The sequence below is a fragment of the Pleurodeles waltl genome, chromosome 9, assembly GCF_031143425.1.
Source record: "Pleurodeles waltl isolate 20211129_DDA chromosome 9, aPleWal1.hap1.20221129, whole genome shotgun sequence".
In the NCBI taxonomy this organism is placed as follows: domain Eukaryota; kingdom Metazoa; phylum Chordata; class Amphibia; order Caudata; family Salamandridae; genus Pleurodeles; species Pleurodeles waltl.
In genome coordinates this window covers 140,391,962-140,409,123 of record NC_090448.1, presented here as the reverse complement: position 1 = coordinate 140,409,123, position 17,162 = coordinate 140,391,962, and the positions used below count along the sequence as shown (strand labels likewise).

Below are 17,162 nucleotides of genomic sequence, written 5' to 3'. Positions count from 1 at the left end.
CAGACTGCTAAGAGGCTGAGATGGCAGATGTTGCACCTGGGTGATGATTTTTCACCAAAAGTATTTGAGCTGACATTGCTAGAGCCCATTCAGTAAAAACAGACAATTCTCATTCCAGTCCTTCCACAGCAGCTTGAAGGAGCAGCCAGCATTTTTTTTTACTGTCTAATGCCTCCCCTCACCTTATGAGATAATTCCTAACGGTGAGGAGGGGCTTTTTTCCAGAAAGAAAATCCTGCTCCAGGAGTTTCTTTTCCATAAAAAAAAATAAAAAAATAAGTTTGACGGACAGGTCCATCATATTTACGAAGCAGTGCATCAAACTTAAATGAGCACTGACAGGAACAACCTTCACAGAGGTTCCTGTCAATCCAGGGTCTTTTTCCACCTGACTGACCAATCAGGTTTAATACCAAAATCCATTTTCTCAAACAGGCAACAAAGTGGAACCTAGACACAATTGCACCGCAATAACAATTTAATACCTGATGAGTCAATGTGTGAGAGCCAACTTGATTGTGCAGTGATTGATTGATCAGAGACCTCTTTCAGGGAACTATATGTATTAGTCTAATATGCTAAACCACTTGAGATGTCTCTGACATTAAATATTTGTAAGAGCTATGAACACTAGGGGCCAGATGTACAAAGCAATTTTGCGACCAGAAAAATGCCTTTTGCAATGTACCAAAAGCAAAATGCAACTCAGCAACTTGTTACTGAAGAACACTTTTCTTTTACGATTCAGTATTACCAAGTGGCGTGTTTAGGGTGTCCTTTCCTGATACTGAATCACACTGGTATGTATAAATGTTTTGCAACTGGAATGCGGTCACAAAACATTCATATTTTACTGACTCTGTAGTGGAGGTGGCAACCCATTTGCAAACTGGAGGGTGTGCCTGAGGGACCCCTTTATGAATGCATGCAAAAGCTTTAAGGGTAGGCAGTGGTCCCATGGCCTTTTTCTTTTTGAAACGCACCCCATTTCCCTTCAAGGAAAATGGGCTGCATTTAAAAAAAAGATGCTTTATTTAAAAGCAAACAGGGACATGGTGGTCCACTGTCCCCAGCAGGCCATCATCCCTGTGTCTTTACCTGTTCCCAGTTGCGACCCAAAGGAGAATGAATAACGATAGCATTTATAAGAAACACAAACACCAAAACAAAACGAAAATGGCTAGAAATGCAAGACTATGGGCATCATTATGAGTTTGGCAGACGGTTTAGACCGTCCACCAAACTTCCGATGGGGAGGACGCTGACAGAGTGGCTACCTCCCCATCGGGCCCATTAAGAGTTTCCTGCTAGGTCGATGGGCGGAAACCGGAGTTGCTGCCCGCTGGCCTAGCAGAAAACACCCTTCAGCACTGTCTATGGCTCGTAATTGAGCCAGCAGCGATGCTGTGGGATGCAGGGTGCACCAGCACTGTCTGCAAAGCAGACAGTGAATATTGTGCTGGTGCTGGCCAGAGGGACCCCTTGACAGCCCATGCCAAAGGCATGGGCAGTGCAGGGGCCCCCCTGCACCCGTTCTCCACCAGCCTTTTCATGGCGGTGTTACCGCCATGAAATCGCTGGCGGAGAACGAGGTCCTAATCCCCAGGGCAGCGCTGCTTGAAGCGCTGCACTGGCAGATTAGGACCACAGCAACTGCCAATCCACCAGGGTCTCTGGTCCTGGCAGTGCTAGCGTTCCGACCCCAGCACGACTGCTGTGGTCATAATGTGGCGTCCAGACCGCCACCACGAGTCTGGTGGTCAAGTGATCACCAGACTCGTAATGACCTACTATATGTTAGTTTCCATTCACATTTCCATTTCCATTCCTTAGTAGGTTGAGGTGAAACTTCAGGTGCTTCTTTGGTGGAATGAAAGGAAGGAAGGTTGCTTTGAAAGACATTGAATTATCTATCATTTTGCACAATAAACAGCACCCATTTATAGTTTGCTATGCTTTGCCCTTCTTCAAGATGATTTCCAATACTCCCCTCCATTACCCCACATGCCCACTTGGATGGCACAGAGAGAGGGAGAAGTGGGGAAGTTATTGTCATGAGATGCCATGAGACGTACGTCTAGAGTGCTATTGGTAATTTTGGGACCATCCACATTCAAGCGGTATTGTTGTGTTTGCTGTAGTTTGCCAGTGCTGATATTCCAGCTGCCAAAAATGAGTTTGAAATTTTTGCGGCTGGTAAGAAGTGTAAAGCCTCTCCTTATACCTTTAGAGGACTTTGAAAAGCACCTTGTTTTCCTATAGTTCTACTGCTTTTAATGTGTCTTGCTTCGAAATGCATTCTATGCAATTCCTCATCTTTCTCGTAGTGACCTGGAACAAGGAACAATTAGACCTTTCATCTGAATGTCATGTTCAAAGACATTAATCTCAGCCAAGGTGTTTTACTAAGATTAAGCCCATGAAGTAGCCAGATGCACCTGAATCCACTGTGATTAGGAATAAAATTATTACCTGACTGGGCAGCATAAAACCTTCATTGACAAATGTATTATTTGTATCTGTCCTTAAGCAGTTTGACTATGAACATGTGCATTGTCTCTCATACGGATCTGTCATAACGGCTTGAAAACTGTTATTCTGCTGCCTTCACAATGGTGTCCTAGTCCAACAGGTTAAGGTATCCTGGCAACTGCTCTCTCCCTGTCAGGGGCCATTGTGGTTTTAGGATCAGATATGTATCTTTTTCTTAAAGCTGCAACAACCACAGAATCTAATTTAAGATCTGTTCAGAGGTGTTAGTGAGTGCTGCTCTGGTCCTTCATATGTCTTCAAAGTGTAAGGTGTTGCCACCTTTGTAATTCCTAGAGTAACAAACATTTCTTCAGATTTCTCTGTGAAACCTGGTACTACGACTAAAGGTCGGGATTGCACCCTCTGTTGTAATGACTCCAAAGTAATTGAGACTGGGTATTTAGAGGGTTGTTTAATTTTATGGCCTCTCACAAAAATATATCTATTAAGGTTGTATATTGGTGGAGGTGAAGCCGGAGTAAAAGAAGTACAGAAGTGTGATTAAGTATCATTATCAGAGTACCATGATGGAGATGGAGGTTTTGATTTTCTGCTCTTTTTCTGAGGTGGGTGCGCCATATCATACATTGTTTTAGAAGGTTTGGATGGTGACAAATGCTGGGAAAGGTTTAAGGTTTGGAAAGGGTCATATGCAGGTATGACGATGACAGGGGTCCTTGGACTAAAAGAAGACAAGGGTGACTGAATGAACCCTTCTCTTATGCTTTGTCGTCATTAATAGCCATGTTGATGGCAAGTGCATCAAAAGTGAGTGGAGATGTCTTCCTGGTGTTGATGGTGTCATCGATGTTGAGCAATGCGTCTCCTTTAATGTTATTTTCATACTTGACAATGTGTTCATTCTCAGTGGCAAACACGTAGGGAGTACATCCATCGTCTGCATCGTTATCAATGGCACCTTCGATGTTGACTTAGTGTGTTGTTCGTGCCTGGAGTGGCAGAGTCTCCTATGGCTCCTTGGATAGCCATCTGCGGGGGTCCTTAGAGACTTAGAGATCTGATCTAGTTGAAAGGGCATCCAGAATGACCACTCTTTTGGGCTCCTGTGCCTCCTTGATTTGTTCCCTCTACAGGTCATCCTGCTTTCTTCCTGCCACAGCTGGATCATTCGACAAACAGAGAAGGCATGACTGCCAAACTCTGTGGAAATATGTGGAAACAGGTGACCAAATCCACAAACTTTCTGTCAAAAACATTAAGGTGTAAGGAAGACGTCAAATGAAGAATTAGTAACAAATGCATTTCTGGTAAAAATAAGCTTTTTTAAACTAGGAAGTATTCCAGGATCCTTCTCTTATGAAGTGTAAAAAACAGAACACGTGTTCTGAAAAAACTACCAGTACATGGCAAAATAGAATTGGGAAGCTACTGGTTATTTAAAAGAGCAGTGTTTTAACTTGTAGTCTTTCAGAGGTCAGTCTATCTGGCTGCTTTACCTTAAGTCACAGATGTTTGTTCAGGGTTGTAAAGGCAGCAAAATGATGGCGCTGCCACATGGTTATTTTATGTGTTGGTTTTTATCAAATGTGTATTATTTTAAAGGAAAAAAACACTTGAATATTGTAAACCCAGCCTTAAATAGGACACAGTATATTTCTCTGTGTCTAAATTTACAAGTTTTTTCCATGTTATGTAATTTATATAAAAGATGTAAAAAAGTGTTCTCGATTGTTCACATGGTTGGGACAATTCTAATGTTTATGGCAGTGATACTTAAAGTATGGCCTGAGGGCCACCTGCGGCCCTCAAAACCTTCTCATGAGGCCCCTGGGTTAACCGCATCACTGGGCTGCTGTTTACTTTAGAAACCATTAACACTCAGAAATATGTTATATAAATGGGGAAACTCTTAGGTACAAAGTTAACTGAAGTTAATTAAAAGAAAGAATAAAGTATCCGGCACCATTTAACAACCCACAAAGTTCCACTCCCCATCTTGTTAGCATCAATGCAGCCCCTTGCTCACCACCAGCCATAATCTGTGGCCCCTTGGAAAATGTTTGTGAGTATCTATGAATTATGGCTATATGACATTGGCTCTCAAGTTTTTCAACTTGATTGACATTTTATCAACTGTGTCCTGCTGCTAGTTTGTTTTTTTGTTCCTGTCAGCCTATGCCTACCACTCAAACCCTATTTTTTTCAGTGACGGGATTTGTTATTCCAAGCCTCTCAACTTTTCTCCTCACATTTTTTAATATAAAGAGCTTGGTGTGGCTCCTTTTCCCTTCCTCCTAATGCTCCCACAACATCCTCTGCCCCAATGGATCTGATCCCACAAACCCATCACATTTTTTGCTATCTTTCCTTTTCATTGTTTCATCCCCATCTGGCCTCCAAACCTCCACCTCCCTCTAACTCACTTTGTTCCTTTTTCCTGGTGGGATTCTACTCCTTGGTGATTTGCTCTCCTTCCTTTGTCTTTTTTTGTGGCTGCAGAAGAGGAAATGTTACCCAGTTATTATTTTTCTCTATTTTGAACCAAACTGCACACACAATAGATAATTCCCTAAAGGATTGCAAAAAAGAGCTCAGAAGCATGTTCACACTTCCAACATCAAACCAACAGTGCCTACTACATGTGGTAACATTCAGGCAATATTAGAATATAAATGTGGGAAAGTAGCTGTAGTAGTATCTCAGTGGCCTTTTTCTTCCATATTACAAACTACAGAATTCCACCTATCCATCAGTTCAGAGGGAAAACTCCTCTGCCTGGTAACGGGCGTGCACCCTTGCCCTGAGTGCCCACTGGTACTGACATTGAAATCTCTAATGCTGATTTTTATTGTCATAGGCCAACACGGATCAGGCGGGTGCAACATGACATAGGCGTGTCTCACAGATAGCAGTCTTGTAGGACCAGGAGGGGCTCCCAAAACAATACCCCCATAGTGCCGGAAGCCTACTGCCTTCGCCAGGAGTTAAGCAGCAAAAGTTATCTGTCAAGTAGCAAGATGGGCTGTGGAAGCTCTTTAAGATTTTTGTCTGTGACCAGGATAAGGGGCCAAGGCTTGCTAGTTTCCCTGCTGGGTAGGGTCTTCACCAAGGGAATCCAAGACCATCTGGAGCCGTAGTGGCTACCTGCTTGCCAAGACCAGTGTGCTTGTGAGGAAGAGGTGAGTGTTGAAGGACGTGAGGCCGACTTGGGAGCCTTGTCAAGTGGACTTCATCTGCAAGTTGTGAAGAGAGGGCTGCTGCACCGACTGGGTTCTTATCCTTGTGCAGAATAAAGTCAGTGACCCCCACCCACATGCCAGAGGAAAGTCGCTGTGAATTGACCATGTCCATCGATGCACTGATAGGCCAGAACTAATGCATAGTGGGAAAGCAGCGCCCCAGTGCATTAGGAGTGGTTGCTGTAAGAAGACTGCAGTACGGTAAGGAACATCACTGTGTCGATTGGCCGGAGCACATGTACTGTCTGCATACAGTAACCCTGTGTGCATAGGGGGACATAGTCAGAGTCATCGCCAAGAGGAGTGAGGCCACTGTGGACCCTGCGCACCTACCCGGGATGAAGGATTTGCACCAGGAGCTATGTAACATCATCCCACCTGCCAATCGTAGGAGGAATCAGTGACTTACCAGGAAAAGAAGAGCCGTTGAGAAGCTCCAAAGGTATGACTGCATATGGAGACTCTCCTACTGTTGAGTGCAACCTACTTAGGGCCACAGAGCTAAGGCATCTGAATCAATTGCTGCCACACCACCACCATGGAAGGTGCGTGCTCCACAACTATGGTTACTGCAGTCCTGCAAGGTGCAGATAATACTGATTTCTAGCCAGTCGGCCCCGGGGGACCTTGCGGCTAATTAACGCTGCAATGCTGGAACAATGTTGACTTTAAGAATAGAGTTATAGTGGACTCTTGAGACTCGGAATACTAGTGAGCCATAACCTGGATATTGTCAACAGTGAATGGGGTATAACCACTATCACTAACGCAAGGAGGAAGTGGGACAAGGAACCACCAAGAAAAAGCTGGAGTCCTGACCACAGGAGATTTGTGTAGTTGTTTGTGAATCTCTTTTTTCGAAAAGTCAAGGATTTGGCTGGAGTTATTGCTGTTGCTGCGCATATTTTGAGTTGTGAGACCATGTTCACTCCCCTGTATCCACACCTCTACCAGCAAACACCCCGCAACCACCAGGAGAGATCCTTGGACTCCTCGGACCCTGAGAGTCAAGTGCAGAAGGTTTACTTGGCCCAGCTGCTCCGGATCCATAGCAAGTCGGCCGGGACATCAGGAGTAAAAGGCCTCAACCCCCACGGTTGCAGCCAGTAACCCCTGCTTGCCCCATGACTCTCTCTGAAAGGGATTCTGACACCATGTATCCCTACCCTATAATGAAAGAAAATTAATAATTTGTTTTTATAAATCTGCTAATCCTACCTGGACGAAAAATCACAAAGGTCTACCATTATAACAGTGTGAAAACAATAGCAACGGGGGAGAAAATATACACGTTACCATGCAAGCACAGCTGTTGAACAATTGGTACAATTGTTTCTTGATGTTGTACTACATTTGCATTTTCTTCAGACAAAATATCTGTCTAGGAGAAGCCTGACGTGGATTTAATCTTGTGTTTTAATTTATTAGAACTAATCCTACTCAAATCTTAATCATAAAAGATCGTCCGCTGTTAACAATTCAAAAAAGAAATCGCATTAATCTCAATCAAAAAATAATCAAATGCTGGCCTGCGGGCAACAGTTTAGTGCAAAGAAAGGCTCTACACAACTTTAAAAAGGCACTCACACAACAGTGTTACTTCTTAATGACTGACCAATTATGACTCAATCACTTTATTTTCACATTTTTCTTCGGGTAAAACTGGAATTCTATTTTAATGCATAAAAATAACTTCCGGTGACTCGGATGACGCATGTACTATAATCCTAACTACAAAAATGTAGCAATGCTGACTATGCTCGACATCCACTGTAGCTAATATCGAGCTATTTTGCCAATAAAAAGATATTACAAAAAAAAAAAATCACACTCCTACTTTTAGAATTTGAGGCACGATTCTCCTCATTCTCAACAGACTGGCTGATTTTAAGACACGAAGACTCCCATGCAGATACCCTTCCATGACTAATGGCACCAATGTAGAAACTTAACTTGGTTTTATGTAAGGAATTTACCTGAGAGAGCAGTGGTTTCCAACCTGTGTTCCGGGGACCCCTGGGGGTCCGTTAAGCCTCCACAGGGGGTCCGCAACTGCTTAGAAAATTAAATAATATTAACAGATTAAGGCCCTCATTCTGACCTTGGCGGTCGGCGGAGAGACGGCGGTCGGACCGCGAACAGACCGGCGGTATTAAAAATGGCATTCTGACCGCGGCGGTCACCGCCGCGACCGACCGCCACTTCCCCACTCCGACAGCCACGGCGGTCATGACCGACGGGCTGGAGTCTGCGCACTCCGGTCCGGCGGTCGACCCAAGACCGCCAACGGTATCATGACCCTGCTTACCGCCGCGGTTTCTGGCGGTCGGGAACCGCCATGCGAACATGGCGGTAGGCACTATCGGGGCCAGGGAATTCCTTCCCTGGCACTGATAGGGGTCTCCCCCACCCCCCCTTCCCCCCCGAGTCCTCCAACCACACCCTCCACCTCCCTGCCACCCCCCAGAGGTGGTACGAACCCCCTCCCCACCCCCACCCCGACATGCACATACACGCACCCCGACATGCACACACCCCCTACATGCACATATACACACCCCCTACACACACACATACACAACGGGGACACATACCCGCACACATACATGCCGACATGCGCACCCGCCGAACTACACACATTGCCCATAGGCACAGCAGCACTCCCCGCCCGCATGCACGCACTCACACACCCCCTCTACACACTCCCACGCACACCCCCATGCACGCACACATCACACAACACCCCCCCACCCCCTCCCCTCACGGACGATCAACTTACCTTGTGCGTTGGTCCTCCGGGAGGTGACAGGAGCCATGGGGAGGTGACCGCCAACAGAAGACCGCCAACAGAAGACCGCCACACAGAAATGTGGGTCGTAATTCTGTGGGCGGTGTTCTGCTGGCGTGGCGGTGGAGGTTGACCAGTCTCCACTTTCCCGCCGACCGCCAGTGTGGCTGCTGGCGGTTTTCCGGCGGTACGCTCCCAGCGGTCAGGATGCGCACAGCGGCATACCGCCGCGGTCGGCGGTCTTCACCGCGGCGGTAACTCGGCGGTCTTGCGAAAAGACCGCCAAGGTCAGAATGAGGGCCTAGGTCCCCATCTTTCAGTAATGACTCAGTGTGGGGGTCCCAGGATTCCAATAATGATTCAGTTGGGATCCCCGAGTTCCAGTAATAATAAAGTGGGGGTCCACAGAAGTCAAAAGGTTGGGGACCACTGTATAAAGGCTAGCTAATATATAGGATAATAACATTTCACCCTACTACCAGTAAAGCTCTCCGAGGAGTTCCATGACAACATATAGCCATACTGACCACAGATACCACTAGTCACATTCAATTTTCCACCACTATAATTAACATTTCATTTGTTTTCCCTGTCTTACTTAGGCCCCGCTTTGATGGTGGCACAGCATCATATGTGCTAAATATACTACCATTGAAAAACACACACACCCAAGTGAGTACAGCAGTGCTGGAGGTGTGAGTGCGGGAAGTGCTAAATCACCCCATAATCTTGAAAGAGCTTAGAGGGGAGGAACATAAAGTTGGCCATTTAAATGTTTTTCTTCTGGCAGCATTTGTTGTGTTCTCAAAAACGAACTTACATATTCACTCTGTCTTTAGTGAGGTGACCCTATTGGCCAGTAATCCCATTCTAGAAATTGTTCCAGCACTACTGAAACTGTAATGTGGAAAGAATGTCATTTTTATTTATTTTATTTATTTATTTTAGTCTGCATTGTGGCGTTCTGTTGGGTGGCATTGCATTTTACATCAACTGAATATCCACATAATACAAGGATCCCTGCTGACGGCACCATCTTACTTGAAAGCATAGCCTATAATGTAAAAATTCTTGCATCAGAAGAATGCTGAACAATAAACTCATTGTATACGGTATAAATGCTTAAAGTGTCATGCATTGCATTGTTCTTATATATAAATATGTTGGCAAAACTATTAAGCAAATATCGCCAATTTTGGTTTCAATCTCTGACTTTGTAGCTCTGGCATTAGCCAAAAACGTTTAATTTGGCTAAAGTAAATATACCAAGAGGGGCTTTCAGTGAGCTTTCTTCATCCTCTGGTCTTGCTGATGCACCATTCACATTTTTGTTCCACCCATTACAGAATGCAGCATAAGAGAATGGGTCAGCCCACGTCACACATTATCTAACTTCACTATGACTGAGTTCAACCTGTCCTTTTACGAGGAGCACACTCTCTGTGCGAGTGACTATTATGGCGATGTGTCATTTTTTAAAACAAAACAAAATGCTTTCAGGCATTTTTTTTATAATGGCTAGAGCCCAGCAACTTCCTTAACAATCAAGTTTTGCAAAAACCATTAAAATGCAAAGCAAGCATTGACAAAGCCACATGGCACATGAATTCATTGCTTAAACTTTTGCCTTAGCCATGGGTGTAATGCAGGCCCTTTCCGCCTCGGCGTTCAAAGGCCCGCAAACCTTTGTGGGGCCCATTCACCAAAAGACCACTGCATATATGTGAGATATGAGAGACTCAAGGGCTCCTCATCATATTCTGAAGAGAAGCCTCATCATTTTGCAATATGCCACTGACTTTAGCCTTTGCTCACATCATTATACTCACTTACCTTTAACTCCCAGCTCACCATACACTCTTCCCAACACCATCTGACTAATTTTCAGACAACTAATACTAGCTTACTCAAAGTACAATCTCACAAATGACAAAAACAATGGGCAACCACATGTACAACAAATGTCTTTAACACAAGGTAATAATATATATATAATAAATTAGTATAATGTGTGTTGTTACAGATTTTTGAAGTCATCAAAGGCCTGCATCCACAAGACTCAGACTGTCTTACGCAAATCTCTTTCATGCTTTTTTCTTGGTGTTGAAATGGGAAGTGCTTGTATAAAGCGAGGAAAAGGGGGCACTGGAGTTTTTTAAATAGTCTTATGAAATAACATCATGAGCAGGGTGAGAAGGAAGACCAGTACTCAGTAATCAAGAATGCAAATAACTAAGCAGTCCATCAACAGCTACTTGGGAGAGGGTCATTGCCTAACAGTAGACAGAGCTCCCATGAGAAGCTGCGAAATAGTCTCAGTGCCAGCAGAAAATGTTTCTCTGCAAACTCCAGGCTCTTCAAGACTTTCTCCAGTGATCTCTATATATGGAGTAATTTTTTTAAGCAATTCTATGAAGTGCGAACGTGGTCCAGGGTGTTAGGGCACTTAACAGTTAAAACTATATGCTCACAACTTATGGCATATATGTAAAGAGACACAAGAAGGCGAAGATACCAAGGCTGTTTGAAGAATAAACTTTACACACATGCTTAGCAACAATCGTGAATACAAATATCCCAAGTAACAACAAATAACAGAACAGCTGGATGAATAAAGAGCAATAGTATGTATGATCAACATGGCTGGGATAGAGATCTGGAAGCTATCTTACGTTGAGAGGCAGCAGAAGGGATTTCAGGCACAAAATGGCTTTCAATGCAAATGGAAGAGAGCTGCCAGAGAACAACTGAGACTTAGTTTGCTCATTCTTGAAGGTCGGCCACTCAAGGAGAAGAAAATCTGAGTTTGTAGCCTTGTGTGAACATTTGCAAAGTTTGCAGCCTTGTGTCAACATTTGCAAAATCTTGCTATAGAGGACTTTCGCTTTTGCTGCCAGCACAATGCATACATACGAAAACAAGGTACTAAGCTGTAAGAGAGGGAGTTCCTCCAGGGTTCTAACGGGTGTTCATGCTTGGCTTGCACATATTGTGACAAAAACAAGGAACCCTAATACAGCTTAAAATCCTCTCTTTGTTTCACACTCATGCATGTCCTGGTCCTGCTTCACTGACCGTGTTGCAGCCCCTGAAGTGGTAGACAGATGGCAATTGCATGAGCAAGGTGCTTAGGATACAACACTGACCTGGAGTAGAAGGGGTGAGGCAGGGCGATAGATAGCCATTACTTTGTAATCACATTAACTGATGTTTTAATGATCATTTTTAATTAACTCATGAAAGAAGCCTAGCACAGGAAGCCGCATAGTGGAATAGAGCAGTATTTTCGGCCCCACCGGATATCTGATGCGGTGACTCTGTCTCCAGCAAGCCTTAATCACTACAGAGGAAGGAGGGTTGCTTTCCATTTGTACTACCCTCCAAGCTGCCCTTAGGCCCAGATGCACCATTCTATTAGTTGTCCAACCCCATAGGTAATAGAAGGTTGGGGCTAGAAGGCCTGCCCAGGAATAGAGGAAGATTAGGCTCCAGAGGAAAGGTGACATTTCTGGTACAAGCCAAGATATAGAAAGGGGAGGCATGAGAGCTCTGCAGGTTGCAGCCGGACTGGGGATCTTTTGCTTGTCGAGACTTCGCCTGACAACCTCTGGCACCAGCCATTGTGAATTGTGAAACCCCTCTGCCTCCTGAGTAGGGCAGAAACTGTGCACTGATCATCTTGCATCTCTGCCCTGGACAAACATCTGCTCCCTTACCTGGAATCATTGGGTCTGATGCCAGACAACACAGTTGAAGGATGGTTACAGAATACGGTATGGCATACAGACTATGAGTTCCAATTATTCAAGTATGGAGTGAGCAGAATTAAAAACTGTAATAAACATCAGGTTGTCATTAGCAAGTACTTAGGTGGAGCTGATAATGTAGCGGATGAGAAACAGCGCAAAGGCAAAATGAGAGCTTGTAGACCACATTGAAAATGACACAAAACTGTTTTATTTGATCATTATGATTTAAATTGAACAGCACCTTACCTCATGATTGCCAAGGCAAGAGCACAGCATCCTGAGGGACTTCTCATATGGTACGTACAAAAGTAGAGCAAAACAGGAAAAATCACAATAGCTTGTTCTCTGGCAAACAGGATTGAAATGACCCACAAAAGATCTGTTTGTGGGACTCCAACTTGTTCCACACTTTGCAGGGCATTATAGTTGACTGTGTTGAAAGCAAATGGCAACTCCAAAAGTTTAATTCCCACAACTCTATTGCCCTCTCAATCCTACCTCTGGTCATCCACGTCTGAGCAAACCACTAACTGTGTACCTTGAACGGGGCCAGTAGCTTGCTTCGACATGATCAAAAACTGTGTTTCAGTACCACCTTTAAGTTTTTCAATCATAATCCCTCCATAGCATAGACATAGAGCAAGCTTTCAAAAAAGGAGAAAACGTTAGTAATAATGATTAGTCTATTTTTTAAAAGAAAGTATAACTAAAGCTCTTTTCAGAGAGGTGTGAGGAACATCTGAAAGAAACGAAAAACTGATAAAATATTCCCCCACATGAGGAAGCAGTGGAGGAAAACAGCTTTAATGCCAAGCTCTTTTGTGCATCAGGCCAGAAGTGTTTGTCCTATGTCCATGCACAGATGTGTTTGGCTGAAGGACCTGGCCTTTGGCCACCCCCAGAGGTGAAGCACAATGTGGACACAATCCAATGCATTTTTGTTAGACACTGCATCCAGCTCTGTATAGACATTGTGGCATCCACTTTGCTATGTCTGTGTGTGTAATGGGTGCAGGGCCTAGATGAAAGCTATGCCAAGCAGCTGACCCCTGCTGCGCAAAGCCAAGGTGTTTGCACAGTGAGATGCATATACGTGGGATCTGGTTGTAGATCATACATCAATGGAAAAAAAACTTTGTTAGAAGAATCATTTATTTTGCTCATAAAACTGTTTACTGAAGCATTGGAAATTCTGTAGAAAAAAACCCAGTGTGAATCTGTGGTTCCAATGGAGCACCTCATCCCACTGAGGTTCGCCAGTTATTGTAAAGTGTGCAGGGCACAATTCATGCCAGTGCCATGAGCTGCTCAAGTATTACGTAACAATAGCTGGATTAAATATCCTCAGGGGGGGGCCCTCTGCCTTGGCAGAGAAGCGTCGCCCTGCTGATGAAGGCAGAAAAAGGGATAAAAAAGCATTTTATTATCCCTTTATTTTTCTGCTTTTGTAGGGCGGGGTGGGGACAGCCTCCTCAACGTGGACAAGTGGAGCAGGAGTGGAGGTGTGGTTCTACATGCGCATGTCAGCTTGACTGGCCCTCGGAGGCCGGCCAAACTGACATTTGCACTTAGAAAATCTCCATGCTGTTGTATTTTACAGCCCGGTGGAAACCAAGCTCAGTGTCCCACTCCCTCCCTGAGCTGCATTTCTGCACGCTCAGGCCAATCGCGGCACTTCTTTTATGCTGTGTAACAGCATGAGAGAAGTGTTGTGATTGGTTGGGGAGGGAATAAGAGCTGGAGCAGCAGATCATGGAGGAGCATGTACGTTTTTTTTTGTTTTTTTTTACTGCCTGCAGCCCCACATCCACACACTGCCCCCCCACCCTCATTCCCTACCCCTTCCTGGCAGCAGCCGTGACTGAATATCCGGCCAAACTATGCTCACAAAAATAATAATAATAGCTACCAAAATATTATGACGGTAAGCATATATAGGCTTGTATAGATTTACTCCACATACATGTATACTTGCCTTCCCAATATTTTAGAATATTATAGTAGGTAACTTTAGGTCACAATATTCTGGCATGATGATGATATGTCACTTAATGTTGTGATGTACAACCCCTACTCATGACATCACTAATGATATAATTGATGGCGTAACAAATGGCATAACTGATGATATCGATGACATCACTATTGATATCAATGATGACCACTATTGTGAACACTAATGACATCACCACATATTTCCAGTGTCACCTATATAAACGCCATGGGTGTCATGGGTGAAAGAGAAGTACACTGCCATACTGCAATATCTAAGTACACAGCCATCCTGCAATATCTGCAATATCGAAGAACGCTGTACTTCTTTGCTAAGTGTGTAATTCCAGAACTTCACCAGACTATGCTGCCATAATCAAAACTTCACTCACCTCTAAAGTCAACACTTAAATCCTTATAATATTTCATGATAAAATTCAGATCAAAATACAATTACGTTTTCGTGTTCCTTTTTAATATTTGATGCAATCAACAGACTCATAATAAAGGTACGGTCCTTTATGGATATAAACAAATAGTTACATGTGCACAGCCAGTATAATTGTAATTGATAACTTAAAAAATTACAATAAAAATAATAGCTGAGTATATCCCAAGAATACCCTACTGATGCCTACTCTTACTCCAGGCAATGCTTAAGCACAAATGTACCCGTTAAACTTTTTAGCTACCATCAGAACAACATTCAGAGTGATTTCAATAATATGTTATGAAAACTCAAAAAACATCAACAAATGTAAAAAATGTAAAATAAAAACGAACATTAAACTGAAATAATAAATCCGTGTTGAAGGAAATCTGTAGTATGTCAAACCGAAGCAATAAAACTATCAGAGACAACTGGAAGCACAAACCAGCAGTAAACCAACCCTTAACATCACACTGGACTGCTGACAGTGCTTCAGTTTTGGTTCACAAACAACATCATAATCGTACCATGAACAGCAAACGGTGCAGTCAATAAAGTGCGGCGAAACTTAGATATAGAGAGATTGTTCCAAATCGGGTGCTAAGCAAAGTACTACATTACTTGATGGCAGTTATTAAAATAATCCATAAAAACCGCTACAAATAAAACAAACCCAGAAAGTAAAAATAAAAAATGAACAAAGTAAAAAGCAGGGCAACTTACCAGGTTATGATTGGTTGAATTAGAATCATCTTGTGGGAACGGGATATAAACAGCTAAGGCCACGCAATTGGCAAAAATAGCCATTAATATAAATATATCAAATGGTCTGTAAATCTTTAGTTAAGGTATAAAATGCAAAAGAAATGCTCAACTGGAATATGTTACTGCACTTTTAAAGATTTCACATTACAATGTGTCATTTAATTCTGCTACCCAACAGAAATATGTGTTCTGCTAAAAGATGACCTGTAACAAAGGCTTGTAACAAGGATAAAGTTAATAAGTAACTGCACAACACTTTGAGCCTAATTAAGAGTTTGGCAGACGAGAAAGCCCGTCTGCCAAACTCCCGAGAGGGTGGCTGCCGCCTTTGTGATGACCACCCTGCCGGACTCATTAGGAGTTTCCTGCTAGGTCGGTGGCTAAACAGGCTACAGTACGGTCTCCGGCTTGTAACTGAGCCGGCGGCAATGCTGTAGCCCGCAGGGTGCACCAGCACCATCGCAGTGTTCACTGTCTGCAAAGCAGACAGTGAACACTGCGAGGGTGCTCGACAGGGGGCCCTTGCTCTGCCCATGCCAAGTGCATGGCAGGCAGTGCAGGGCCCCCCCTTGGCTCCCTGCACCTGTTCTCCGCCAGCCTTTTCATGGTGGCAAGGCAGTGGTAAGGAAAGCCGTGGTCAGTCACAGTGGTGCTGATGCTGGTACCGCCATGCTGATCACGACCTGCCTTTCTGACAAGCTTTTCATGGTAGGCATCCTGCCATGAAAAACTCAGCAGGAAGGCAGGGAAGGGGTCCCAAACAGCACCCCAGGACGATTTTGCCTTTTGGCCAGTGTGGCTGGGAGCACATGTTGAGCCCCCCTATGCCTGCACTGTCGGTGACACTATTTCCATGTGCAACATTGTGCCTGGCAACAGTGCACCCGGGGTGCATCTGGTGCTGCACTGTGGCGCCATGTGCTTCAGGCTCACTTTCTGAGCCAAAGCATGCTGCCGCAGTGAGACCGCTGCAGATGGTACAGCCAGCCTAGCAGCAGTGTTGTAATGTGGCAGTCAGGAGGTTGCCGGCTTGGTGTCTTTTCCCTGAATGTCGCAATGTGGTCTGGCGGTCGGACCGCCAAAGTCATAATCAGGGCCTTAGACTGCAGGGTTTCACCCAATCCCAAACCATGAGTACCCTCTCATCTAGAAGTAGGACAAGAAACTGCTTTCCAAAATGTCAGATTAGCAAGAGAGCTCCAGAAATCACAAAAATATTCATATGTATTTAGGCGGATTATTACAGAGTTCACACTTAGAAAATGTTCCAGAGTTATATTGTTCTACTCAAAATAGGAAATCCACAGCAAAGATAAATGAGGCTCTGGATCATAAATTCAACAGAAGCAAAAGTGTTGCCTCATACTCTGCAATGACTTGGGCCTTCCTTGCATCTTTAAGAGTTAGGGTACATGATGAGGAAAAGTGGTTCATGTGCTACAGAGGGACCATGCCAGATGGAGATGGCCACGGTCAAAATGTAGAGGATTCAGTGTGTAGAAAGGTAAAGTACTGTCTCTCTCACCTTTCAGAGAGTGAACATAAAATGGAGACAGGTATTGGCTCTGAGAAGCGGAGGGAAAGTCCTGGGGTATAAAGTTTATGCAGAGGTGACCTCGAAGAGATGGCTTGATGAATCAATGGTCAGGAATCGATTAAATGTGCCAAACAGTCAGGAGGTTGGCTACTGACTCTTCATAATGTTA

At 44.2% G+C, this 17,162-nt stretch overlaps 1 protein-coding gene across 2 annotated transcripts in view; it reads right to left on the bottom strand.

Moving 5' to 3' along the window:
* CACNA1D (calcium voltage-gated channel subunit alpha1 D) overlaps positions 1-17,162 on the bottom strand; it is a 1,248,477-nt gene that overhangs the window by 821,499 nt on the left and 409,816 nt on the right. For both annotated transcript variants that reach the window (XM_069206436.1, XM_069206437.1), the window contains exon 3: positions 15,415-15,520. In XM_069206436.1, the coding sequence (XP_069062537.1) occupies positions 15,415-15,520 (106 nt within the window). The remainder of the gene's footprint in view (positions 1-15,414; positions 15,521-17,162) is intronic.